The sequence below is a fragment of the Pelodiscus sinensis genome, chromosome 5 (genome assembly GCF_052426305.1).
Source record: "Pelodiscus sinensis isolate ZL-2025 chromosome 5, ASM5242630v1, whole genome shotgun sequence".
Lineage (NCBI taxonomy): Eukaryota > Metazoa > Chordata > Testudines > Trionychidae > Pelodiscus > Pelodiscus sinensis.
In genome coordinates, this window is record NC_143056.1 from 132,633,670 (window position 1) to 132,659,215 (window position 25,546).

The window sequence follows — 25,546 nt, forward strand, 5'->3', positions numbered from 1 at the left end:
GTTGGAACAGGGGCAATAGGCAGCTGCCCATTATAGGGTCCTTCAGTTCCAACCCATAGAAGGCAGGTTCGGATCCCTCCACCTTTATAGCCCTCTTGCAAATGTGGAGGGGGGCTGGTATCCAGACTGCATTTTGCTCCTGAGGTCAGGGACAGAACCTTGAGCTGTAGTTGGCCAATGAGGCATTTGTGCACTGAGGCAAGTGGCAGATCTAAGAACAGTCAGTTCCCCAGTATGGGGAGCTAACAGAGTGAGGCGCTGTGTCCAGAAGAGGTCGCTGTGGTTTGGGGAATAATGTAGATCATAATCTCATGGGTCCAAAGGTGAAGTAACGGTCGTGAGGCACCGTCTGTGCAAGTTGCCCTGGTGGAGGTGGCGGTCAGCCTTGCCTCTAGTACAGACCATCAGTGTAGGATCTCTCAGCACCTGTTCAGCTGTATTCTATTTACCATCACAACTTCCATCACAGAGAAAGGAAATGTCTTGATCCAAAGTTGCACAAGTGGTCTTTGGTAATGCTAGGAAGAAACTCCCAAATTACAGAGCAGTGAATCAGCACTTTATCTCTCAGAGCATTTTTCCTTCTTGTGGCAATAGAGGAACAGTGGCGGAAAAGCTATGCTGGTAAGAAAGTGTCAACCAGTCCATCATTCTGTACTGTAATGAAGCCTTTTTGGAGATTTACTGTGTATGTCTCATAAATGAGCTGAGGACGTAGTAGCCTTCCTCTGTAGCATGGGGTACAGGTCACAGCTGGAGGATTCTCTGCATCTTGGGGTCTTCAAAGTATTTGAAGGCTTCAATATCTGAGCTATAGGTGAGAGAATTATTCTAGGAGGGGGTGGGTGAGATTCTGTGGCCAGCACTGTGCAGGGGGTCAGACTAGATGGTCCCTTCTGACCTTAAAGTCTATGAGTCTATGAGAATACATGAGAACTTGTTGGGCTCCCTCTTTGAAGATACACTGCTAATTACATGCACAGCCATCAGATCATCCTACATTTTTGTTACACATTTAAAGGCCTGACTTGCTGAGATAATCTCACGTGTCAGACATTTTCAAAAGACTCCTTCACTTTCAGTCCATTAGCTGCTTCATAAATTAACGACAGCAGCTACAAGCAAACAGGATGCAAAAGAAATTTTTTCCCCATTTTGATAGTCTGTACCCTAGTTTTCACCCCTTTTGTAAGACCAGGATAAATTTTGTATAAAGCAACCTTGTGTGATATCATTTGATAGCCCATAATCCCTTGAACATCATTGTCCTGACACAGTGTGTGTAGCAGCACTGTGTGTACAGTTTCAATATTCTACTCTGTAACATTAGTGAGCTGTTGTGAGCGCAGAGAAGCAGGGCCAAGCATTTCCTCAGAGAGAAAAAGCAAATTGATACCTCCGCCAGGTGTCAAAAAAATCCAGTGAGTGCCAGGGATGGTGAGGGAAAGATTTATAATTCAAAAAGATCTGGAGAACCTGGAGAAATGGTCTGTGGTAAGTTGAATGAAATTCAAGAAGAACAAGATCATACTACTCCACTTAGGAAGGAGTAGAACTCCACAAAGCGAAGGCATGTCTACACTAACAAAAAGATGGACCTTCCAGAATTTGATCTTCTAGCCCTGGATTTTGCAGGTGTAGATTAGACCCCCCAAACTGAATGGTGACGGCAGCCCATGCCAGTGTCCTGTACTCCTCAGTCTATGAGGAGTAAGGGAAGCCGTTGGGAGTGTGTGCAGTATCCTAGGGTGTGTCTAGACTACACGGCTAGACACAAGGCATACCGGAGCAGTCGGCAAAGGCTTCCTTTGTCGATCATGCTGCATCTAGACTGTCCCATTGTGCCAGATCAGCTGATCGTTGGCCAGCACGGCTGCCATATTTATTTTAATGAAGCAGGGTTATTTAAACTAATTTACTGGGCTCACTCAATGGAGCCATGTGGTCTAGACACACCCTTACAGTGTAGATACTCCGGCAGCTTGGTTTGAGGGAGGCCAAATACAGCTGGGCATTGTACATACCTGGATTGCGTACCTTAAGTCAACCTGCCTGGTCTATTGTAGACCAGGCCAGAAAATGGGAAATGCCTACATAGGAAGCAGTCCTGCAGAAAAAAATTATTTTCGTTAAACTTGGGTGATATTGCAAGATGCAAATGTCTTAAATTGCAACAGGGAGGCTTAGGTTGGCTATTAAAAAAACTGTCATGGTGATCCACTGGAATAAATTGCCTAGGGTGATTGTAGAATCTCCATCACTAGAGATATTTAAGAGCTGTTTAGACAGACACCTGTCAGGATGGTCTAGATCAGTGGTTCCCAGCCTTCTCCAGATGGGGACCCATTTTGACAATTCAGGGATACTTGGTGACCCAAGGCAATTCAAGAACGAGGGAGGGGGAAATCTGGGGGGTGGAAGAGGGGTAAGTGCCATAACTAGCTAGTTTTGCACCTGAGGAAAGAAAATAAAATTATGCTCCCTCCTGTTTATTATATATTCATAGTAGTTATTTCATAGAAAAACTGAAGATACATTAATGATGTGGAAGAAAACATTGTCCTCACTCTGCATTTGTAAGCAACAGGTAGCCAGAGGCAGTTTTATTATGCGCTGCAGCAAGGGAAAAACTGGTTCGGATGGGGGGGGACTCCCTCTTCCGAGGCAGATCTTCAAATACAAACAATTATGAAACAGTTTATATACCATCCATTACATATAATAACAATAACAATTAGTCTCCTTCCCATTACAAACAGCAATGGTTAACAGTTATTTAGTTCCACCCAGATGCTCCTTATCTCAAGGTCCCTTCCAGAGTCAGCGTTCTATCCTTATCTCCGTATAGAGGCGAGAGGCAAAGGCAGCGTCTAATTACAGATCTCGCGTTGTCAGGCCACAGACTTAGCCTGACTCTTGCTCTCTTGTTATCAAGACCAAGATGGCTGCACACAAATTCCCTTAGTCCCTTTTCCTGCCTCCACAATGGTAAAATAACACTACTTTTATTTGAGTTGTGGCGGGGGAAAGACACTCATCCCCAAACCACCCTCCCACCCTGACTTAAACCCCACACTCAGAGACTGAAGGAGTCACACACAGTGGTTGGAGGGCCTGAGAGTCACACTCGGGCTGGAGGAGCTGGGAGTCTCACAGTCAGGGCAGAGTCCTGGTTGGCAAGCACAAGCCACGGGAACCTCGGCGGGGGTGGCGGGTGACCCTAGCCCCCCGCAGCTGCAAGCTGGCAAGAGCAGAGTTCTGCTTGGCCAATGCCAGCCACACGAACTCCAGCTGAGGCAGGGGGTCCTGCCCCCCCTGCAGTTGCAAGCCAGCTAGTTGTGGGAACCTCATTCAGGGCAGCAGGTGACACCCCTCCTCACACCTAGCGGCTGCAAGCCAGCCTGGACTCAGCCTGAGCCAGCCAACACCAGTCACGGTAACCTCAGTAGGGGCAACAAGTGACACCCCCCCCCCACAGCTGTAAGCCAGCCTGGACTCAGCCTGGGCCAGCCATCGCCAGCTGTGGAAACCCGGCCGGGGCAGCTGGAGACCTGTCAACTGAACACCTGGCTCCCCACCCCCACCTACCTGAGCTGGGTGCCGCTTCTTCTCTGTGTTCCCTAGAGTTCTAAGTTCTCCCCGCCCCCTCCCAGGTCCAGGGATATTTGCCTAGTCTGCTCTGAGTCACTGAAATGGTATTCAATTCAATTGATTGGTTTAACTGCCTGAAGGTTGTTATACCAATTAAGTTGACTACCAAGTCTGGTGAATGGCTCCTTAAGACTAAGCCAGCTGTGGTGATGACCAGCGGGAGAGCTTTTCAAATGTATGAATGGCTCCTTAAGAGGGCCATCTGAGGAGACACTTGGTGACCCTTTTGAAATGTATTCATGATCCATATTTGGGTCATAACCCATAAGTTGGGAAATCCTGGTCTAGATGGTGCTTGGTCCTGCCAGGAGTGCAAGGGACTGGACTTAGGGATGACGTCTTGAGGTCCCTTCCACTTCTATCATTCTGTGACTGGTTCATTTTCATATCAGTTGAAGGCCAAAATCCTTTCAAACGAACCTATTTGCCCATAACTTGGTGGTACTTTTGTTTTTGCTTCCTTCATCAACAAGTTGAGAAGGATGGAAGCAGAACCAGATGAGAACCGTGAATTCAGCATTGAAGTCAAACCTTTCCCCATTGGCTCATGATGCCAGTGTTACCATTGGAGCTACTGCCTGAGGGAGCTGAGGTTAAATTTGGTTTGGATAGCTTTGAGATTTGTTCTCTGGAGCATCTTTATTCCCAGGACAACAGCTTTGTACAGCACACATAATTAATGTTATTGCCACGTCTTTCCGTGTGGATATGGAGCACTCAGGACAATAGCACCAGATGGTGTGGAGCACTGTATCCCCCATCAGGCTGTTTTAATATGGGAGAAGAATGAGGTTCATAGAGTCTACCTGTCAACATGGAGCGTGGTGTTGCCCATTGCACAATTGTGTCTAGAAATGGTGAATTTCTTATAGACAAATAATTTACTGTCCAAAACAATGGAAGTGTGGTTCATCTCAAACAATTCACAACTGTGTTAGAAATTCTCCTGAGGGCTTTGTCCCAAAACCATATGTGTGTGTCAGGGGAAGAATTGTTGGTACTGATCACAAAGCTGCCCAAATAATGAGACAGAGGTGCATTCGCACTCTGTAATTTAATAGTCAGTTGCCAAAGTGCTCACCTGTGAGGTGTTACATCCATGGTCAAGTCTGTACTTGCCTTTCCAAAAAGAATCCCAGCCACAGAGCAATGAGCTAGTCAATGAGCTAGTCCTGTCTGGGTCATTCTCAGTCTCACCTTCCAAAGTGGTTCTACTGTGTAACACAAATCACAGAGCCATTGAACCAGGGACAGGAAGTCGAGCAGCTCCCCCTCTAGGTGGGTGCCCCTGTCAACCAGTCAATAGAACCATTCTCTCTTCCTGGCCCTGTGATTCTGCCCAGGGCTCTCACAAACGTCACGGCTCCAGCAGCAGAGACTGAGGCTGGAGCTGCACCGCTGCTTACATGGAAACTGCTGCCAGAAATGAAGCCAGGTTTGTTTGGCACGTCTGGTGGAGACATGTCAGATCAATGGGGCAGCAATTGCCCAGCGAGGTCTGTACCCGACGCCTGCAGAGGATCTGTCCCAAGGCTGGTGAACACTGATCCTGGCAGGTGCTCTAAATGACACTGGTTCAGCTCTATAACTCTCCTATTGACACAGCACGGTGTGCACAGGGTGTGGGCACCACTGCATATCAGACTGAGCTACATCAACTTTCAGTTGCATAACTGGAATCAATGTGCAGGATAAGTCTTGCCCAGCCCTGAGGAAGACCCAGGACATGACACAAACAGTCACCAGGACGCTCCCCAGCAGCGTGAGGCCCATTTTCAAATTTCTTCCACACACCAGACAGAGGGGGATTGACCCGTGACCCATGTGTCCCACATCCTACGTGAATGCTCTGATCACTGGATTGGAGCCCACCAGGCAAGCAGCAGAATCACTGCCTCTTCCACACCCATCCATTTTGTCAGTGTATCCCTTCACTGGCTTTGCATTTACATTGAAGCGGAAGGAGTCCGGAAAAGACATGTAGCATTTCTGGTCCTACCAAACCCTTGTTTCCTCCCCAAAGCACAATTTGCTCAATGTTTTCAGTTTGCAACATGTTTAGGGAACTTTCAGACTTGGATCAGGTTGAGACGTGTTCTAAGAAGCTGTGTACTAAAAAATCAGTTATGGGCACAGATGTATCTATGTGGCGCTTACAGTCCCTGGAGTCAAAAAATTGCCACATCTATACCCTTGCTAGTCCACAGTATATTCCAAGAGATCTCAGAGCAAGGATACAGAGCAAAACTGTCAAGGAGGTGTAAATATTTACTGTCCGATTTCATATCTCAGTTTAATTGATAGAGGAGAATTTCACCCTTTCTGTGCTATGTTGTATTGTGTTCAGTGCAGACTGTCACAGAGGATGCACACACCCTGTGCTCTCTCTTAGTTTTGTTGTTCCCTTAAGATGAAGTGATGGTCGTTGTGCGGGAAATCATGTTTTTCTTTATAGTGGATGGACACAGACCAGGTGACCGTCTCTACAACAACTCTATGCTTCAGTCATAGAAATCACACATGTCACAATGAAACCACTCCAGCAGCAAAGAAACCAACCCAGCTACAAAGAAGAGGGATATTTGCTGCCCCCTTCTTTCCAAATAGAAACAGTTCAATGGTTTAAAATGTAATGACATATATTTATATAGTATGCCATGTGAAACAGGTGCCTCTTTTAGTTTTGCTGGGGTAATACTAAACCCTGGTCTCAAACAGAGCCTACAAGAATGTCTTGAATAATAACCAGAGGGTTAGCCGTGTTAGTCTGAATCTGCAAAAGCGGCGAGGAGTCCTGTGGCACTTTATAGACTAACTGAAGTGTAGGAGCATAAGCTTTCATGGGCAAAGACCCATGCATCTGACGAAGTGGGTCTTTGCCCACGAAAGTTTATGCTCCTACACTTCAGTTAGTCTATAAGGTGCCACAGGACTTCTCGCCGCTTTTGAATAACAATATAATAAGAACAATATGACAATGAGCAATAATACAAGGGGCTTCTGCAAATGTCATTTCATTCAGCTGGAAATTGAATTCTCCTGTTTCCACTGCCCATCCCTGAACCTCCACTGTGATGAAGAGATTCAAGACTTGGTTAGGAGTTTATTCGTGGCTTTTCTCAGCGCGTCCTTCACCTCCCTGTTCCTCAGGCTGTAGATGAGGGGGTTCAACATGGGGATAACCAGCGTGTAAAAAACGGAGGTTATTTTGTCCGTTTCCATGGAATAGCTGGAAGAGGGTCGGAAATACATAAATAGGTCTGTGCCATACAATATGACCACAGTAGTCAAGTGAGAAGCGCAGGTGGAGAAGGCTTTGCGCCGGCCCTCGGCAGAGCGGGTCTGCAGGATGGTGGAGATGATCCAGACATAGGAGAGGAGTATTGTTACAGCACTATTTACATTAATGATGCACTCAAAGGCAAATATCACAATCTCATTGATATGAGTGTCAGAGGAGGAGAGCGCCAGCAGTGGGGGAATATCACAGAAGAAATGGTTAATGACATTGGAGTGGCAGAACAGCAGCCGGAATGTCAGACAGGTGTGTATCATTGAATCCACTAACCCCACAACACACACCCCAGCCACCAGCCTGTTGCAAAGCTGCGTGGACATGGTGACCGTATAGAGCAGCGGGTTACAGATGGCCACATAACGGTCATACGCCATCACAGCCAGCAAGAGGCACTGAGTATCTGCAAAAGAGATGAAGAAATACATTTGCAGCGCACAGGCAGTGTAGGAAATGCTTTTCCTCTCAGTGAAGAAATTCTGCAGCATCTCAGGGGCAATTGTGGAGGAATAGCAGAAATCACAGAAAGACAAACTCTGAAGGAAAAAGTACATGGGGGTGTGGAGTCGGGCATCAGTTGTGATTAACAAGATCATCCCCCCATTCCCTACCAGGGTGATAACATAAATCAGTAGGAACAACACAAACAGGGGGACCTGCAGCTCCGGACGATCTGTCAGTCCTGAGAGAATGAACTCAGTCGCCATCGAGCAATTTCCTACTTCCATCTCCTTGGAAAAGAGCTCACGCAGCTAATGGGATGTGGGCAGTTGGATGGCTTGGGGAAATTATCCCTTCTCTGTAAGAAATTAAGGGAAGAAAACTGGAGATCAGTTTCTTAATGGACACCAGTTCGGGATCAGGGAAGAGCTTAGGCAACACAACCAGATGTTCACAGCTGGTGATGTCAGGTTTCCCATACAATGCACACACTGTACACATGCTAGGACATGCAGGTGAATCATACCCCACAGACAAACACTCCTCTTCAGTAATCTGATCAGCGACTTGTGACTATGTTGTAAGAGAATCAGGTGGAAAACCATCTCGGACTAAAAAGGCGATTGCTTAGCTCACGAAGGGGTGACAGTAAATGCGTTTCACTCTCTCTCCCCTCTTTGGGCAAGGAGAGCTCTGTAATTCGGCATCTCGGGTGAGGGTAAAACTTGCTTATGCATCTTTTTTTGCATCTGAAATGACATTTCCACTGGTCTGTATGAAGACTCTGAGAGAAAATGAAAACTATCCTCCTTAATGACTATGTAATTGCCTAATCGCCTAATGTTTGTGTCTCTACCTCACAAGGGTTGAAGCTTTCAGTGTTTGAAACCATGTATGAAAAATCATCTGATCACCATGTGGTCTCTCTGAAAGTGACAGCCATATAGGACAACAGCACCTACCTGGTGAGAAGAAGGAGATGTGGTCGGATTGTCCCATCGACAGAAATTGCCTATTTTCAGGGTTTGCGAAGTTTTATACTGAGATCTGATCCATGGGACACACTCCCTGGAGTAAGTGGGAATAACTGAGCTCAGAGAGGCACCACACCTAATTAATGAGGTCAGTGAACCAAAGTCTCCCCTGGAGACTAATTTAGTGCACTCTTTCATCCTGTGCTCTTAAGTGATGCAGGTTCTATCTATCGCAGACCAATCCCTGGGATATTTCATTACTTTCTCTCACTACATATTCCCCAAAATATGCCTGGTAGCTTCACTCACAGGGCTTGATGGAGACAACAGGATGTGACCTGAGATATCTGCTATACGTTGTTAATTGGGTATTTCCCTGTAAAGCTGGACCCTTCTAAAAAAGTATGTAGTGGCCTCTTCCTGTTCCATGTGCCTGGAAGCAGCATTTTCCAAAGCATTCACCATTTCATTGAGTCTATTGGCTCATATGAAATTATGGGTCTTAAATTCTTTCTGCCTCTGTTTGCCCATCTCTGAATGGGAGTAATCCTACTCATGTGCCTTTTAATAGGATTGGTCTATGTTTGTAAATCCTGACATGGTCTTTGAGTGGGGTACCTGAGCCACACAGGCAAAGATTGGCTAAGGCAGCCTTGTAGAGAAGCCAGCCAATCAGAAGAGGGCTTATTGAACCAACCTGCAGGGAGAAGGCTTAGTGGAGCAGCCAATCAGGGCCTGGCCGGACCATATAAGAAGGGATGCTGAGCAGAAGGCTTCCTGGAATGCTGCCTGGATTGGTTGCCGGGAGAGAAACACCACAACCAAAGCAAGGATGGGTGGGGTGAGGGGAGAGAAAGGGAGCTATAGCTTGACTGACTGACAGACTGACACCCTGATACAGGGAGAAAGAAGGAGCTGAATCTATGGGGAAGTGGCTGAAGGAATCAGGGACATGTGAGAATGGGGCAACTGGATCCCTCAGTTCCAACCCATTAGAAGGCAGGTTTGGATCCCTCCACCTGTACACCCCTCTTGCAAATGAGGACAGTGGCTGGTATCCAGACTGCATTTTGCTCCTGAGATCAGGGACTGAACCTCGGACTGCAGTTGGCCACTAAGGCAAGTGGCAGGACTAAGAACGGTCGGTTCCCCTGTAGGGGCAGGGATAACAGCGTGAGGCGCTGTGTCCAGAAGAGGTTGCTGCCATCTGGGGAATAATGTAGGTGATAGTCACAAATTCCATCACAGAGAAAGGAAATGTCTTGATTCAAAGTAGTACAAGAGGCCTGTGGATGCTCTAGGAACAAAGCCCAAAATTACAGAATGCTAGATCAGTGCTCTACCTTCTTGAGCAGTTTTCCTTCTTGTGGCAATAGAGGAACAGTGGCAGAAAAGCTATTCTGGTAAGAAAGTGGCAACCAGTCCCTCATTCTGTACTGAATTGAAGCCTTTTTGATATTTACTGAATATGTCTCATGAATCAGCTGAGGATGTAGTAGTTTCTACTACAGACATTTGAAGAATGCAAGGGAACTTGTTGGGATCCCTCTTTGAAGATACACTGCCAATTACATGCACAGCCAAAACAACCTATATAGGTGCAGATCAACCTATATTTTAGTTACCCATACAAAGCCCTCTATCAAAAGATTCCTTCACTTTCCGTCCTTTAGCTGCTTCATAAAATAAAGACAGCAGCCACAAGCAAATAGGATGGAAAATAAATGTTTTTCCCATCATGACAGTTTATACCCTTGTTCTCATCCCTTCTGAAAGACCACGATAAATGTTGTAGAAATCACATTTTGTGAGGTATCATTTGAAAGCCCATAATCCACTGACTTAGGGTAACGTCTAGACTGCATGCCTCTGTCACCAGAGGCATGTAGATAAGGCTACCAGGCATAGGAAAATGAAGTGGCAATTTAAATAATCGCCACTTCATTTAAATTTACATGGCTGTCGCCGCTTCATTTAAATTTACATGGCTGCCATGCTGAGCCGACAAACAGCTGATTAGCTGTTTGTCGGCTCAGTGCGGTAGTCTGGACGCGCGGGTGTCGACATCAAAGGCATTTGTCGACCACCCAGGTATACCTCATCCCAGGAGGCATACCTGGATGGTCAACAAATGCCTTTGATGTCACTCTCTCTCCCGTCTTTGGGCAAGGAGAGCTGTGTAGCTCGACATGTCGGGCTCGTCTACACTGGCCCCTTTTCCGGAAGGGGCATGTTAATTTCAGCTATCGTAGTAGGGAAATCCGCGGGGGATTTAAATATCCCCCGCGGCATTTAAATAAAAATGTCCGCCGCTTTTTTCCGGCGTTTAGAAAAGCCGGAAAAGAGCGTCTACACTGGCCCCGATCCTCCGGAAAAAGCGCCCTTTTCCGGAGGCTCTTATTCAAAGTAGGAATAAGAGCCTCCGGAAAAGGGCGCTTTTTCCGGAGGATCGGGGCCAGTGTAGACGCTCTTTTCCGACTTTTCTAAACGCCGGAAAAAAGCGGCGGACATTTTTATTTAAATGCCGCGGGGGATATTTAAATCCCCCGCGGATTTCCCTACTACGATAGCTGAAATTAACATGCCCCTTCCGGAAAAGGGGCCAGTGTAGACGTAGCCGTCGTGTGGCGGTAAAACTTGCTTATGAAGCTTTTTTTGCATCTGAAATGACATTTCCATTGGTCTGTAGAAGACTCTGAGAGAAACTGGAAAACACCTGCCTCAGTGACTATGTAATTGCCTAATCCCCTAATGTGTTGTTTCTGTACCTCAGAGGGGTTGAAACTTTCGGTGCTTGAGACCGTGAATGAAAAATCTTCTGATCATCATGTGGTCTCTCTGAAAGTGACAGTGATGCAGGACAACAGCACCTGCCTGCTGAGAGGAAGGAGATGTGGTTGTGTTGTCACATCGACAGAAATTGCCTGTTTTCAGGGTTTGAGAAGTTTTATACTGAGATCTGATCCATGGAACACACTCCCTGGAGTAAGTGGGAATAACTGAGTTCAGAGAGACATCATGCCTAATTAATGAGTTCAGTGAACCAAAGTCTCCCCTGAGGATTAATTTCCTACACTCTTTCCTCCTCTTCTCCAATTAGTTGAGAAGGACGGAAGCAGAACAAGGTGAGAACCCTAAAATCAGTATCGGAGTCAAACCTTTCCCCAATTTGTGATCATACCAGTGCTAGAATTGGAGCTGCTGCCTGAGCGAGCTGAGATTAAATTTGGCTTTCATGGCTTTCAGGTTTCCTCCCTGGAGCACCGTTTTTCCTAGGACAACAGTTTTGTACAGCACATGTAATTAATGTTTTTGTCGCATTTTTCCTTGTGGATATGGAGCACACAGGACAAGAGCACCAGACAGTGTGGAGCACTGTATCCCCCATTAAGTCCTTTTAATATTGGACAAGAAGGAGGTAAAGAGTTCTCTTATCAACATTGAGTGACCATTATATAATTGTGTCTAGAAATGGTGAATTTCTTATCAACAAAGAATTTATTGTCCATAACAATGAAATTGTACTTTACTTCAAACAATTCACAACTGTGTTAGAAATTCTCCTGATGTAGTGGTGCACTTGTGCTTTGTAATTTAATAGCCAGTTGTCACAGTGGTCACCTGTGAGTTGGGAGATCCATGTTCAATGCTCCTATCTGTCCAATGCTGGGCTCAGATGTGCACTTGGATTTCCTGCCTTTCCAGACAGAATCCCAACCACGGAGCAATGAGCTTTTCCTGTCTGCATTGCTCTCAGTCTCTCCTTCCAAATTTGTTATCTTGCGTAATACAAATTTCAGACCTATTGGAACAGGGACAGGAAGTTGAGCAGCTCCCCCTCTAGGTGGGTGCCCCGGCAATCAGTCAATAAAATCATTCTCTCTGTCTGGCCCTGTGATTCAGGAACGCCATGGCTCCAGCAGCAGAGACTGAGGCCAGAGCTCCACCACTGGCTACATGGACACTGCTACCAGAAATGAAGCCGGGTTTGTTTGGCACGTCTGGTGAAGACACATCAGATCAATGAGGCAGCAATTGCCCAGCGAGGTCTGTACCCAGCACACTCAGAGGATCTGTCCCAAGGCTGACGAACACTGATACTGACAGGTGATCGAATTACATGGGTTCAGTTTCATAACTCTCCCATAGAGACAGCACGGTGAGCATAGGGTGCAGGAACCACTGCATGTCAAACTAAGCTACATCAACTTGCAGTAGCACTTGAATTAACGTACAGCATGAGCATTGCCCAGCAATAAGGAAGCTCCAGGACACAACACAGCTAGTCAGCAGGGCACCCCCCAGCAGTGTGGGAGACCTACTTTCCAATTGCTGCAACACACCAGACACAGGGGGATTGACCCGTGTCTGCCACATCCCACATGAGTTCTCTGGTTACTGGACTGAAGCTTAGAAGCATTGAGATGAACATTTTCTGAGCAGCCATGAAGTAAAAATTCAGTTAAAGTCACAGTTTAGTCCATTTCACACTCACAGTCCCCGGATCCATATAATTCCCCAAATCCCTACCCTTCACATTCTGAAACACACCCCAAGAGAACAGAGGGTAAGAACGCACAGTTAACCTGTCAATATCTAGCATCTGATTTTATTTCTGTGTTTAATGTCTGTTATAGAGAAACTTCACCCTTTCTGTTCTATTTTACATTCTGTTCAGTTGAGCCCATCACAGCGGACGCAGATACACCGTGTTCTCTCTTACACACTCTTATTTGTTTTGTTGTTCCCTTAAGATGAAGTGACAGACGTGAGGAAAAGCATGTTTTTTCTCATAGTGCATGAACCCAAAACAGGTGACAATCTCTGCAATAACTTGCTTTGCCTCAGCCATAGACTTCACAGAGGTCATAATTAAACCAAGTCAGCTACAAAGAAGTGGGACATGTGAAGTCCCCTTCTTCTTTCCAAATGCAAACATCTCATGGTGTAAAAGGTACTTACATATAACTATTTATTCATACATGTGGAACAGGAGTAATAGCAAAATAGAGCCCTAATTTAAGGTAGGACCTGCAGACCTTATTGGTATGTAAACAATTTACTAATAAGAATAACATAATAATGAATAATAATACCACAGGGTCTGCAAAATGACCTGATCTGGATTCACTTCCTTCCGCTCCCTATGACTCAACCTGTGCTGAGATGAAAAGATTCAAGACTTTCTTAGGAGTTTATTCATGGCTTTGTGCAAGGCGTCCTTCACCTCCCTGTTCCTCAGGCTGTAGATGAGGGGGTTCAACATGGGGATCACCAGCGTGTAAAACACTGAGGCCACTTTGTCGGAGTCCATAGAATAGCTGGAGGTGGGTCGGAAATAGATGAAAAAGAGGGTGCCATATAATATGACCACCACAGTCAAGTGGAAAGCGCAGGTGGAGAAAGCTTTGTGCCGGCCCTCTGCAGAGCGGATCCGCAGGATGGTGGAGAAGATATAGACATAGGAGAGGAGAATGGCCACAGCACTATTCAGAGTAATGAGGCATGTGAAGAAAAAGAGCATAATGTCATTGATGCGTGTGTCAGAGCAGGAGAGCATCAACAGTGAGGGAGCATCACAGAAAAAATTATTAATGATATTGGAGCGGCAGAATGACAGCCGCAATGTCAGAATTGTGTGTATTATTGATTCCACCAATACCACAAGATACATCCCAGCTACCAGCTGGTTACAACGCTGTCTGGACATGGTGACGGTATAGAGCAGCGGGTTACAGATGGCCACGTAACGGTCATACGCCATCACAGCCAGCAAGAGACATTCAAGATCTGCAAAAACGATGAAGAAATACATTTGCACAGCACAGGCATTGTAAGAGATGCTTTTCCTCTCCGCTAAGAAATTCTGCAACATTTTAGGAGAAATTATTGTGGAATAGCAGAGATCACAGAAAGACAAATTACTAAGGAAAAAGTACATGGGGGTGTGGAGTCGGGGGTCAATTGTAATTAACAAGATCATCCCCCCATTCCCCACCATTGTGATAACATAAATCAGGAGGAACACCCAAAACAGGGGAAGCTGCAGCTCCGGACGATCTGTCAGTCCTGAGAGAATGAACTCAGTCACCACCGAGTGATTTCCCTCTTCCATCTCGTCTGAGCTGAGATCAGGCAGCTACGGAGTTGTTGGCAGATGAATGGCTCAGGGAAATTATCCCTTCTCTGTAACAAATTAAGGAAAGAAAAATGGATGTTAATATCTTAATGGGCACCAGTTCAGGATCAAGGAATAGATAGATGGTAACACAAAAACACTCCTCTTCACTAATCCGAGTAGCAAACACCAACTTGTGACTTTGTTGTGGGAGAATCAAGCTGAAAGTCATCTCAGACTGAAGAGACAATTGCTTAACTCAGGAAAGTGAGAGTAAATGAGTTTCACTCTCTCACCCCTACTTGGGCAAGGATACATCAATAGCTCAGCATGACGGTTGGTGATAAAACTTGCTTATGAAGCATCTTAAATCGCATTTCCATTGGTGTGTATGAGAACCCTGAGAGATACTGGAAACCTCTTGCCTCAGTGACTCCGTAAGTGCCTAATTTGTCTTTATCTGAAAGGGTAGGATCTGGATGGAGGCCTTTAGTGCTGGAGACCATGAATGAAAAACCTTGTGGTCATCATGTGGTCTCTCTGAACGTGACTGTGATGCAGGACAGTACACTTACCTGCTGAGAAGAAAGAGATATGGTGCAGTCTCCCCGTCGACAGAAATTGCCTATTTTCAGGATTCAAGAAGTTTTATACTGAGATCTGTTCCATGGGACCTGTTCCCTGAAGTAAGTGGGAATAACTGCACTCTGAGGGGCACCCACCTAATTAATGAGCTCAGTGAACCAAAGTTTCTCCTGGTGTAACTCATGCCTTGGGGATTAATTTGCTGCACTCTTTCCTTCTGTATTATCCAATGATGCAATTTCTCTCTATTGAAGACCAGTCACTATGATCTTCTATGTCCTTCTCTCACTACGGACTTCCCAAAATAGGCCAGATTGGTTCACTCATTGTGCTTGGTGGAGACAACAGGATGTGACCCCTGACATCGGTTCTGTATTGTTAATTGGGCATTTCTCTGTAAAGCTGGATATAACCCAGCTGAAAGGGTCTGTAATGGCCTCTTCTCATTCCATGCGTTTGGAAGCAGCATTTTCCAAGGCATTCACCAATTCACTGAGCCTATGGACTCTAATGAAAATGTGGGACTTTAATTCTTTCTGCCTCTGTTTGCCCATCTCTGAATAGGAGTGACCCTACTCATGTGCCTTTCAATAGGGTTCACAAATGTTTGGAAATCTTGATATGGCCTTTTGATGGGTTGCCTGAGCCACACAGTGGGAGATTGGTTAAGGCAGCCTTGGAGAGAACCTCGCCAATTAGAAGAGGGCTTGTCGACCCAACCTGTAGGGAGAAGGCTTAGTGGAGCAGCCAGTCGGGTGGACTGGACAATATAAGAAGGGGTACTGAGCAGAAGGCTCCCTGGAATTCTGACTGGATGGTTTGCCTGAAGAGGAGCACTACAGCCAAAGCAGGGGTGGGTGCGGTCGGGGGAGCTAAACGGAGCCACAGCCTGACTGACTGACAGACTGAAGCCGTGACGCAGGAATAAATAAGGGGCTAAGCATATGGGAAATGGCTCAAGGAAACAGGGATATTTTGGAAAAGGGGCAGTGAGTAGCTGACGTCTATAGGATCCCTCAGTTGCAACCCAGAGTAGCACGCAGGCCTGCTTCCTCCCACCTTTTCATCCCACTTGCAAATGAGGTGGCTGGCTGGTTTCCAATCTATCTAGTATCCATAATGCCTCTGTGGTCAGGACTGAACCTTGGTTTGCATTTGGCCACTGAGGTAAGTGGCAGGATTAAGAGGTTGGTCCTGCAGAGAGGCTGAAATAACAGAGCGCAGCATTGTGCCCTGAAGAGATTGCTGCCATCTGGAGAATAATGTGGGTTAAAGTGTGGTTGGTCCGAAGTGGGGAGGGTGCACTGATGCAGAGAAAGTGCCATCAAGATCAGCCTCAGTTTCATTACCTGTCGACATGATCGAGATCAGTGTAGCGTCTTTGAGCACCTTGCAAACTTTATTCTATTTAGTGTCCCAACTTAAATCACGGAAAAAATGGACGTCTTGATTCAAGGTCACACAAGAGGTCTATAGTTGAGCTAGGAACAAAGCCCAAAATTACAGAGTGCTAGATCCACTTATCTACCTTATAACTTGTAGGTTACTTGCATCTGCTGCATCTAATGCAATGCAGTATAAAATGTAACAATGAATATAATGAAGCTGCATACAGTAGCACTAAATATAACAAAGGCAAACTAGCCTACCAGCTACAACATATAGGCTACGTCTACACTGGCAAGATTTTGTGCAAATACTTTTAATGAAGAGTCTTTGCGTTAAAGTATTTGCGCAAGAGAGCAGAGAGCATCTACACTGGCATGTGCTTTTGCACAAGAGATGTGCTTTTGTGCAAAAGCATCCGTGCCAGTGTAGACTCTCTCTTGCGTAAGAAAGCTTTGATGGCCATTTTAGCCATTGGGCTTTCTTGCACAAGAAATCCATGTTGCCTGTCTACACTGGCCTCTTGCGCAAGAACAGTTGCACAAGAGAGCTTTTTCCTGAGCGGGAGCATCATAGTTCTGGCGCAAGAAGCACTGATGTCATACAGTAGAATGTCAGTGTTCTTGCACAAGAACTCCCCGGCAGTGTAGACAGGCAGCATGTTTTTGCACAAAAGCGCCTGCTTTTGCGCAAAATCATGCCAATGTAGACACAGCCATAATGTTACCACACACATTTTATCAGAACAATGATGATCAGCAGCTTATGAGTTTGTGTTGCCAAGAGGCAATGGTGCTTTTCTTAAAGGATTCGGAGGCAATAAGCACATAGATTGTGAAGGCTTAAAGACTTTATTAAGCAAATCTCAGAATAAAATACAATGCTTATGTCCCTTCTGCTGCCGGGAACCCCCTGAAGAAGGACAGTGGATGGACCCCAATGGCCGGTACGTAGCACCTCCCATGGCTTCGGTCTATGCCGAGGATCTGATGTTAGGAATATCCCCTACATTTATATAATGTTGTATCTACATTACTCACAGCTGTTGTTTTGAGAACCTGGCAAGATTGTTGATACATTGGATATTTTCACAGGTCAAATAATTAGCTGTAGCAGGTGGCAGACATTCAGCATAACTATGTGATCATCCCAAACACTCCCGTACTCCCACACTAGGTGGATGGCCTTGGGACCCGTCCCGACATGGAAGTTAGGACAATCAAAACAACAAACATTTTGTGGTTGTGACGGTTTCACTCTCCTCCCATGCTTTATGAAATTGACTTGTGGACACAAATATGCATAACTCAAAGATGCTTTGGATAAAATACCTCATGCATCCCATCAGTTTTAATGTCTTGATCTTCTGGATTTGCGTATCTTATTTTGGTGCATGTATCACTCTTGTAAGTAAAGTTGGAGCTATGGGGTATGGAATGGTTTGTGGTTTTACATGTGCAAATGAAAGCCATCAAAGGTTTCCCTCAATGTCAGGGTGATCAGCTATAAACAGCTCTTTTGTCCTTTAAGTCTTAAAAGTGACTAGTCTTGGGAAGTCATGTGACCTTCTCATCTGGTAGAGGCTGACCAGGTAATTTTCCATGGACTGGGAGAATATAAAACTGAGAATTACTGCTTGAAAGAAAGGCTATTTAAGAGGCAAAGTTTTTCAGTTATTTGTCTTTGTCTGGCAAGTTACTCCTAAAAGAATGAACCAAACACCTTAGGGGGAAAAAAGGTCTTCACTGGTTTGCAGGCTTAGGTGGAATAAAAAACATTTTGCAATAAGTTTGAATTATGTGTTGAAACTAGCTATGTGTTTATTGTTATTTTAAATTTGTAATCTACTTTTCTCTTCCTGTTTTCACTTGCAGTCATTTACGTCCTACTGCTTGTACTTAATAACATCACTTTTATTTACTATCAAGCTCTGTGTAAAAAATTTGCTATCTGGGAGAGCAATGAATGTGTCCATTCTTCCTTTCATTGTTAAAGGGGGCTTCCCTAAATAATTCATTTTCAGTTCTGATCCCCTTTTGGTAGCTGGGACCAAAACTGCATTTTCCTTGGAACTGAAGAGTTTCAGTGTCCGCATTGCTTCTCAGGGGTTGGTGGTCTCAGCTCTGTGCCTTGGCTGCAGACCAGGGGCGCATCTATACAGCAGGGCTAAACTCGAAATAAGCTATGCAACTTGAGCTACGCTAATTGAGTAGCTGTCTACACAGCACTTATTTTGAGATAAAGCACTCTTCCCTCGACTTTCCTTACTCCTTCTACAATGAGGGTTACAGTAGTTGGAGTAAGCAGTCATCCAGCTCGACATTGTTTCGACATTATGTCAAAATAACTGTGTGTATGTAGTCATGGACTATGTTATTTCAGAATAACATTAGTAATTCCGAAATAACGCAGCTGTGTAGACATAGCCCAGGTGATCTGGCCCAACGGGACAGGGTGGTGAGAAGCCCCAGAAAGCAAGAAGGGGAGTGTCAGTGGCTGTCTCAGCACCCCAGCAAGGCCCTACGTGGTATCTTCTGCCATCGCACCCCATCACAGAGTTGCTCACAGGTGGAATGTTGATAAAGGGCATACAAGAACCTACAAATGATAATGGTCCTTGTTATAAGGCAGGCAAATATGATTACTCCCTTTCAGGGGTGGGCAAAGGGAGAGAGAATTAAAGATCCATACTTTCATACGGGTCCATTGGCACCCTGAATTAGAGATGGTTTTTCAAAATTCTGTTTCCATATAATTGGAATGAGAAATGCACCTACATATTATACACACTGACAGATGTTTTATACTTTAAAAAATTCCTGCTTTCTTAAAGGGTACCTGTAAGTGTACATCAGGGAATGTGAAAAGTAAAAATAAAGTTACTTACCCACATAGTTATTATTTCATTGTCTATCTATAGTGAATGGAGAGAGCCTGGGTTTGTACAATCTCTCTCTCTTTACTGTGCACATCATCAAATATTGAAACATCTTATCAATTCATTAATGTTGCCCATAAAATCTAAAATCACCGAGTCTAGGAGTTATGAGTCCATTGGTACCAACTTATAGATAGAGCCTTGAAATCAATGGCTACGTAACCCAGTCTTTGAATTTTCAGTTTTCAGTGTGGTGACCATTACACACACATGGGTCTGGAAAGGGCCGAATTTCTTATTTCTTTATAATAAAACAAAATCTTTGGATCACTTGAAACTATTCACAAAATGTTAGAAAGTGTACTTGTAGCTTTGTTCCAAAACCATAAAACAGGACTATGGAGCACTTGAAAGACTAACAAGATGGTTTATTAGGCGATGAGCTTTTGTGGGCCAGACCCACTTCCTCAGTGGATCTGGCCCATGAAAGCTCATCACCTAATAAACCATCTTGTTAGTCTTTCAAGTGCTCCATAGTCCTGTTTTTTGTTCCAGCTACACCAGACTAACACGGCTACATTTCTATCACTATTCCAAAACCATGTGTGTGTGTCAGGGGAAGGATTTAGGCACCAGTGACAAAGCAGCCAAGACAAGGCAGCAGTGGTGCACTCACCCTTTGCAATTTATTGGCCCATAGTCAGGCTGTTCACTTGTGAGGTGAGACATCCACGTTCAATCCCCCTGTCTGCCCAGTGCTGGGCACAGATGTGCACTTGGGTTTCCTGCCTCTCCAGAAAGAATCCCAGCCACAGAGCAATGAGCTGTTCCAGTCTGGGTCTCTCTCAATCTCTCTTTCCAAAGTGGTTCTACGGTGTAACACAAATGACAGACCCATTGGAAGTTGAGCAGCTTCCCCTCTCGGTGGGTGCCCCTGGCAACCAGTCAGTAAAATCATTCTCTCTGTCTGGCCCTGTGATTCTGCCCAGGGCTCCAGCTGGAGAGACTGAGGTCAGAGCTGCACCACTGGCTACATGGACACTGCTGCCAGAAATGAAGCCGGGTTTGTCTGGCACGTCTGGTAGAGACACCTCAGATCAATGGGGCAGCAATTGCCCATTGACGTCTGTACCCAGTGTCCACTGAGGAACACTGATTCTGGCAGGTGATCTAAGTGACATTGGTTCAGTTCCATAACTCTCCCATTGACACAGCACGGTGTGGACAGGGTGCAGGCACTACTACACGTCAAACTAAGCTACCTCAATTTGTAGTACCATAACTTAAATCAACTTTCATTGTGAGCATTGACCAGTGCTAAGGAAGACGCAGGACACGACACAGCCAATCACCACAATGCTCCTCAGCAGTGAGGGAGATCCACTTTCAAATTGCTTCAACACACCAGATAGAGGGGGATTGACCCATGTCTCCCACGTGAGTGCTGATCACTGGATAGAAGCCTACAAGGGAGGCACCAGCAGTATCACCACCTCTTCCACTCCCATCCATTTTGCCAGGCTAGCCCTTCGCTGGCTTTGCGGTTACATTGAAGCCCAAGGAAGAAGGAAAAGACATGTGCCATTTCTGGTCATGTGAAAAGTTTCCTTCCTCCCAAAAGGACATTTCAGACATGGTTTTCAGTTTTCTCATCCTTTTGGGGAATTTCCAGACTTTGATTGGGTTCAGATGAATGTTTTGTATGAAGCAGTGACCTAAAAAAAATCACTTATTGGTGCAGCTCCATCCATTTTGTGCTCCCAGTCCCCAGAGCCCTACAATTCCCCATACCCCTACACTTCCCAGTCTATAGCACATCCCAAGAGAACTAAGAGCAAGAACACACAGCTAACCTGCTGAGGAGGGGTCTGATTTTACTTCTGCATTTAATTTAGATTGTAGAGAAAGCTCACACTTTTGCATTGTGTTCAGCGCTGTCTGTCACAGTGTGCACACACACAGTGTGCTTTCTCTTTGACACCAGGCTCTTATTTGTTTTGTTGTTCTCCTCACAGGAAGTGAAGGGTGTTGTGATGGAAACAATGTTTTTCCTCGTAGTGCATAGACATAAACCAGGTGAGAATCTGTTTCTGCAACAACTCCCTTTGCTTCAGCCATAGAAATCACACACATCATAAGGAAACCAAGCCAGCTACAAAGAAGAGAGACATTTGATGCCCCCCACTCTTCTTTCCACAGACAAACATCTCTATGATTTCAAAGCTAGTGACATATATTTATGTACTCACTCATGTGGAAAAGCTGACTCCTTTAATGTTGCTGGAGTAATAGCATAATAGAGCCAGATCTCAGATAGGGTCCGCAGGACTTATTGGTATGTAAACAAATTAACAAAAAACAATATAGCATGGAACAATAATACCATAAGGGTCTAGAAAATGTGATTGCAATGGCCTGGAATTAAATTCATGAGTTTCTACTCCCTATCTCTCAACCTGCACGGAGATGAACAAATTCAAGACTTTCTTATGAATTTGTTCATGGTTTTGTGCAAGGCGTCCTTCACCTCCCTGTTCCTCAGGCTGTAGATGAGGGGGTTCAACATGGGGATCACCAGCATGTAGAACACCGTGGCCACTTTGTCTGTGTCCATGGAATAGCTGGAGGTGGGTCGGAAATAGATGAAAAGGAGGGTGCCATATGTCATGACCACTGCAATCAAGTGGAAGGTGCAGGTAGAGAAGACTTTATGTCGGCCCTCGGCAGAGCGGATCCGCAGGATGGTGGAGAAGATACAGACATAGGAGAGGAGGATGGTCACAAAGCTGCCCAGATTAACTAAACACGTGAAGGCAAACATCACAATCTCACCGATGCGGATGTCAGAGCAGGAAAGTGCCAGCAATGTGGGCATATCACAGAAGAAATTATTAATGACATTGGAATGGCAGAATGATAGCTGAAATGTCAGACTTACGATTATCATTGATTCCACCAACACCACAAGATACACCCCTGCCACTAGCAGGTTACAGCGCTGTCTGGACATTGTAACCATGTAGAGCAGCGGGTTACAGATGGCTACATAACGATCATATGCCATCACACCCAGCAAGAGGCATTCACTGTCTTGAGAAAAGGTACTGAAATACATTTGCACAGCACATGCAATGTAAGAAAAGTTTTTTCTCTCAGCTAAGAAATTCTGCAGCATCTTAGGGGCTATTACTGTGGAACAGCAGATATCACAGAAAGACAAATTCCTGAGGAAAAAGTACATGGGGGTATGGAGTTGGGAGTCAATCATGATTAACAAGATCATCCCCCCGTTCCCCACCAGGTTGGTAACATAAATCAGCAGGATCATCCAAAATAGGGGGACCTGGAGCTCCGGACGATCTGTCAGTCCTGAGAGAATGAACTCAGTCACCACTGAGTGATTTCCCTCTTCCATCTCCTCTGAGCAGAAATTGGGCAGCTACAGAGATGTGGGCAGCTAGATGGCTCAAGCAACATGTCCTTTCTCACTAACAAATGAAGTGAAGAAAAATGGAAATCCGCTTGGCAATAGGCACCTGTATAATATCAGGTATGGGCTTAGTGTCCAGAGCCAGATGTTCACAGCTGCTCATTCCAGGTGTTCCATACAGTGCGCACCCTGCACAGAGACAAGTATATGCAGGTTAATCATGCCACCCACACACAAATACTCCTGATCACTAATCCAAGCAGCAAACAGTGACTTGTGACTCTGCTGTGAGAGAATCAGGGTGTGTCTAGACTATAGGGTTTTGTCGACAAAAGTGGACTTTTGTCGACAAAACTATACCTGCGTCCACACTACCGCTGAGTTCTGTCGACATAACGTCGACAGAACTCAGCAGTTTTGTCGACGCTGGTAAACCTCATTTTACGAGGCATAACGCCTTCTGTCGACAGAGTTTCTGTCGACAGAAGGTGTTATTGTATGTAAACTGTCCTTTGCGTCTACTCTACCATGTCGACAAAGCAGCTTGCTTTGTCGACAGAACTCAATGTAGTCTAGACGCTCTTTGTCGACAGAAGTTTTGTCGACAGTATCTGTCGACAAAACTTCTGTCGACAGAAGCCTGTAGTCTAGACGTACCCTCAGGGTGAAACCATCTCAGTGTGATGAAATTATTGCTTAGCTTACGATGGGGTGAGAGTAAATGAGTGACAATCTTTTCATCCTCTTTGGGAAAGGGGAGCTCTCTGTTTTGGGATGTGTGTTTCGGGAAAAGCTTGTGTGCTCTGCTAATTAAGCTTTTTTGCCTGTAAAATGGCATTTACATGATTCTATATGGAAATCCTAAGAAACAATGGAAACATATCCTTCCGAGACTATGTAGTTGCCTACCTTTTCCAATTATGTAGTTTGTTTCTATAGCCCAAGGTGGGCTGAGGCTTTTAGTGCTGTTGGTCATGAATTCAGTATCTGCTGTTCACTATGGTGTTCAAAAGGGTGAGTAACTGTGATGCAGGACAACAGCATGTACCTGCTGAGAAGAGAGAGATGTGGTGTTTCCCCATCCACAAAATGCACCAATTTTGAGTGTTCAGGAAGTTTTATGGTCAGATCTGTGATCCATGAGACATGCTCCCTGAAGTAACCAGGAATAACTAATCTCAAGAGGCACAACACCTAATGAAGCTTCTGAGTGAAGAAAAGTTACTCTTGGTATGACTCTTACTCTGGGAATTAATTTAGCACGTTCTTTCCTTCTATGTTACTAAATGATGTAATTTCTATCAGAGTTACACAGTAAAACAGGGCGTATATTTCATCTTCCTGTGTTCATAGTTCAACCCTGGGACTGTGTCGAGCTGAGCAGCAAAGGCTTTGTTTGTGGACTCTGAAAGCTTTTGGCTGAACACACAATAGATCCCCTCAGAAATACCTCAGAGGTGCCTCAGTTACCACAGCCCATTAATGTCTGCCATGGGCCATGCTCCCCAGCTGAACTCCGTCCCCACGATGCATGATGGACTCTCCTCTTGCTGAACTGGCCTGGACCATCACCAGAGCCCCACAGCCACAGTTTGACGGAGGGGGCGGGGAAAGAGTTTGGTGGAAAATGAAAATTTCCATGGAAAAGATAATTTCATGAAATAAATTTGCTGAATTAACAGAATGAGAAATGGAGCTGAAGCTCACTAATTATATTACACGGGTCTGTATAAAAAACTTGAGACATACTGAAAACCACTGACATTTTCTCGGACATTCCTAGGTTCAGAATCACCTCATTGTCCCAACAGGTGGAATGTGAAACGTGTACAATATATTGGAGATCTCCTGATCTATCTATCGATCTATCTACTATCGATCTATCGATCTTTCTATAGATCTATCGATCTATCGATCGATCTATCATAGACTATGATATTCTTTGTCTTCCTCTTGCTATGTTACTCCCCATAATAGAATAGATAGGTTCACTGATTTTACTTGATGGAGGACACATGGTGACCAGAGAAACTCAGCACTTGATCACAAACATCTAGTCTCCATTGTTAGTTGGGTTCTTCCCTGTAAAGTGGAAATGAACCTGTTGAAATACTCTGTCCGGAGGCAGTGTTTTCTAAAGCGTTCACTAATTCATACAGTCATAGAAGCCCAGGGCTGGAAGAGATCTCAGGAGGTCATCAAGTTCAGCCCCCTGCCCAAAGCAGAACCAACCCCAACTCAATCATCCCAGCCCAGGTTTGTCAAGCTCAGACTTAAAAATGTCTGGGGATGGAGATTCCACCTCCTCCGTAGGGAACCCATCCCAGTGTTTCACCATCCCCAAAAGGAAATAGAGTTTCCTAATATCCAACCGAGACCTCCCCCACTGCAACTTGAGATCATTGCTCCTCATCCTGCCATCTGCCACCACTGCGAACAGCCTCTTACCATCCTCCTTGACACCCCCTTTGAGTGAAAAGGCTTCTATCAAATCCCCCCTCACTCTTCTCTTCCATAGGCCAATCAAGCCCAAATCCCTCAGCCTCTCCTCCTAGGTCATGTGCTCTAGCCTCCTAAGCATTTCTGTTGCCCTCTGCTGGACTTTCTCCAATGCATCCACATCTTTTCTGTAATGGCGGGGGTGGGCAGAATTAGATGTAATACTCCAAACGTGGCCTCACCAGTGTCGAATAAAGGGGAATAATAATTTTTCTAGATCTGCTGGAAATGCTCTTCTTAATGCACCCTAATATGTAATTAACCTTCCTGGCTACAAGGGCACACTGTT

The 25,546-nt window shown here is 45.2% G+C and overlaps 3 protein-coding genes across 3 annotated transcripts; all 3 read right to left on the bottom strand.

The window, feature by feature from the left end:
• Positions 1–6,735: 6,735 nt before the first annotated feature.
• On the bottom strand, positions 6,736–7,674 carry LOC102463680 (olfactory receptor 8U9-like). Its single transcript, XM_006133536.5, has one exon. It carries the CDS (start codon positions 7,672–7,674, stop codon positions 6,736–6,738), a length of 939 nt encoding a protein of 312 aa, XP_006133598.3.
• Positions 7,675–13,537: 5,863 nt separating this feature from the next.
• Positions 13,538–14,485, bottom strand: LOC102463423 (olfactory receptor 5J3-like). Its single transcript, XM_006133535.3, has one exon. It carries the CDS (start codon positions 14,474–14,476, stop codon positions 13,538–13,540), a length of 939 nt encoding a protein of 312 aa, XP_006133597.2. The 5' UTR covers positions 14,477–14,485.
• Positions 14,486–21,804: 7,319 nt separating this feature from the next.
• LOC142829337 (olfactory receptor 5AR1-like) lies at positions 21,805–22,743 on the bottom strand. The gene has a single exon (XM_089778851.1). It carries the CDS (start codon positions 22,741–22,743, stop codon positions 21,805–21,807), a length of 939 nt encoding a protein of 312 aa, XP_089634977.1.
• Between the last annotated feature and the right edge of the window lie 2,803 nt (positions 22,744–25,546).

Bases quoted from the DNA above. Each gene is read 5' to 3' on its own strand.
- LOC102463423 (XM_006133535.3), bottom strand. From the start codon at position 14,476: ATGGAAGAGGGAAATCACTCGGTGGTGACTGAGTTCATTCTCTCAGGA.
- LOC142829337 (XM_089778851.1), bottom strand. From the start codon at position 22,743: ATGGAAGAGGGAAATCACTCAGTGGTGACTGAGTTCATTCTCTCAGGA.
- LOC102463680 (XM_006133536.5), bottom strand. From the start codon at position 7,674: ATGGAAGTAGGAAATTGCTCGATGGCGACTGAGTTCATTCTCTCAGGA.